The sequence below is a fragment of the Penaeus monodon genome, chromosome 24 (assembly GCF_015228065.2).
Source record: "Penaeus monodon isolate SGIC_2016 chromosome 24, NSTDA_Pmon_1, whole genome shotgun sequence".
Lineage (NCBI taxonomy): Eukaryota > Metazoa > Arthropoda > Malacostraca > Decapoda > Penaeidae > Penaeus > Penaeus monodon.
The window spans coordinates 24,129,536-24,130,625 of record NC_051409.1 but is presented as its reverse complement, the minus strand read 5'-3'; the positions used below and the strand labels follow the sequence as shown (position 1 = coordinate 24,130,625).

The 1,090-nt window shown below is 35.0% G+C and overlaps 1 protein-coding gene across 1 annotated transcript in view; it reads left to right on the top strand.

The window, feature by feature from the left end:
• The window catches only part of LOC119589000 (spermine oxidase-like), a 29,633-nt gene that overhangs the window by 11,061 nt on the left and 17,482 nt on the right, over nucleotides 1–1,090 (top strand). Inside the window, exon 2 of the mRNA XM_037937596.1 lies at nucleotides 868–916. Within this exon, the coding sequence (XP_037793524.1) occupies nucleotides 868–916 (49 nt within the window). The remainder of the gene's footprint in view (nucleotides 1–867; nucleotides 917–1,090) is intronic.

The window sequence follows — 1,090 nt, the reverse complement described above, 5'->3', positions numbered from 1 at the left end:
ACTGGATTTGATATCATCTTCAACAAACCTCTTGACCGCCCAGCATTGGACACAATCAAGTTGGCTTGTCATGTGTATTGGGGTGTTGTTTATAAACGAGATCTACTTCTTTGGAGTTGATGTTTCAGTTTCGGTCTTTATAGAAACTCTGGATTAGGCGATAACTTTTATATTTTTTTACTAACAACAAGCAACTAATAGGGAGTCATCTTTCATTTTTAAATGTGCTTTTATTGCACATCACCGAGAGTGGTTCAACTGTGGTGGACATACAAGAGCAGAAGGTAAAGCTGCAGTGTTGCCCGGCCATGAGCAGGTCTTTAATGTCACATTTTGAATACTATTCACAAGTCTCTGCAGCTGATTGCCATCCGAAGTGGCATAATAGGGCATTTGATTCAGTCGACCTTTTGCTACCTACCACAAATTTTGATTCAAACGATCAACGTTTATTTGGGTCCCTGTCGTTTTAAATATACAATAATACTGAGCATCCAGGATAATTTTAGGTCTTCTGTTTGATTTATAATCTCATACTATATTTTGTTGTATATTTTCACTGGATTTTAATTAGATCAATTTAGTCAATTATATGATAACATCATAACAATGATTACCAATATCATCATTCTTATAATAATCGTAGTAAATACTATGGTAGTAATCTTTACGTTATTACTAATCATTCGGTTGAGGCTTTTGCTATCTCAGGTCCAAGTGCGTGTGAGTATGTGTGTGTAGGGGGGGGGTTGCATGTTCAGGTGTATCTGTGATCCTCTGATCTTGTTCCCATTAGCGGTTTCATTATTGCCTGTATTGTTATAATTACTTCTATTCAACCAATTAACCTCCTTTTTTGAATCACAGCTTCTGCTTATGTCTGTGACTCATTTGTGAATACGTATGACAATCGATGGTAAGTGTTTTTTATTGTATACGTCACACATTCACACTAAGTTATGTGAAAAATATGTATAAACCGTAAATAGTTGTCTATTAATGTGATGCATATAATAATATAAAGTATAATGATTTCCCACAAATTTCAGTAATCTTACGAAACAAATAAGTGCTCTCTCTCTCTCTCTTT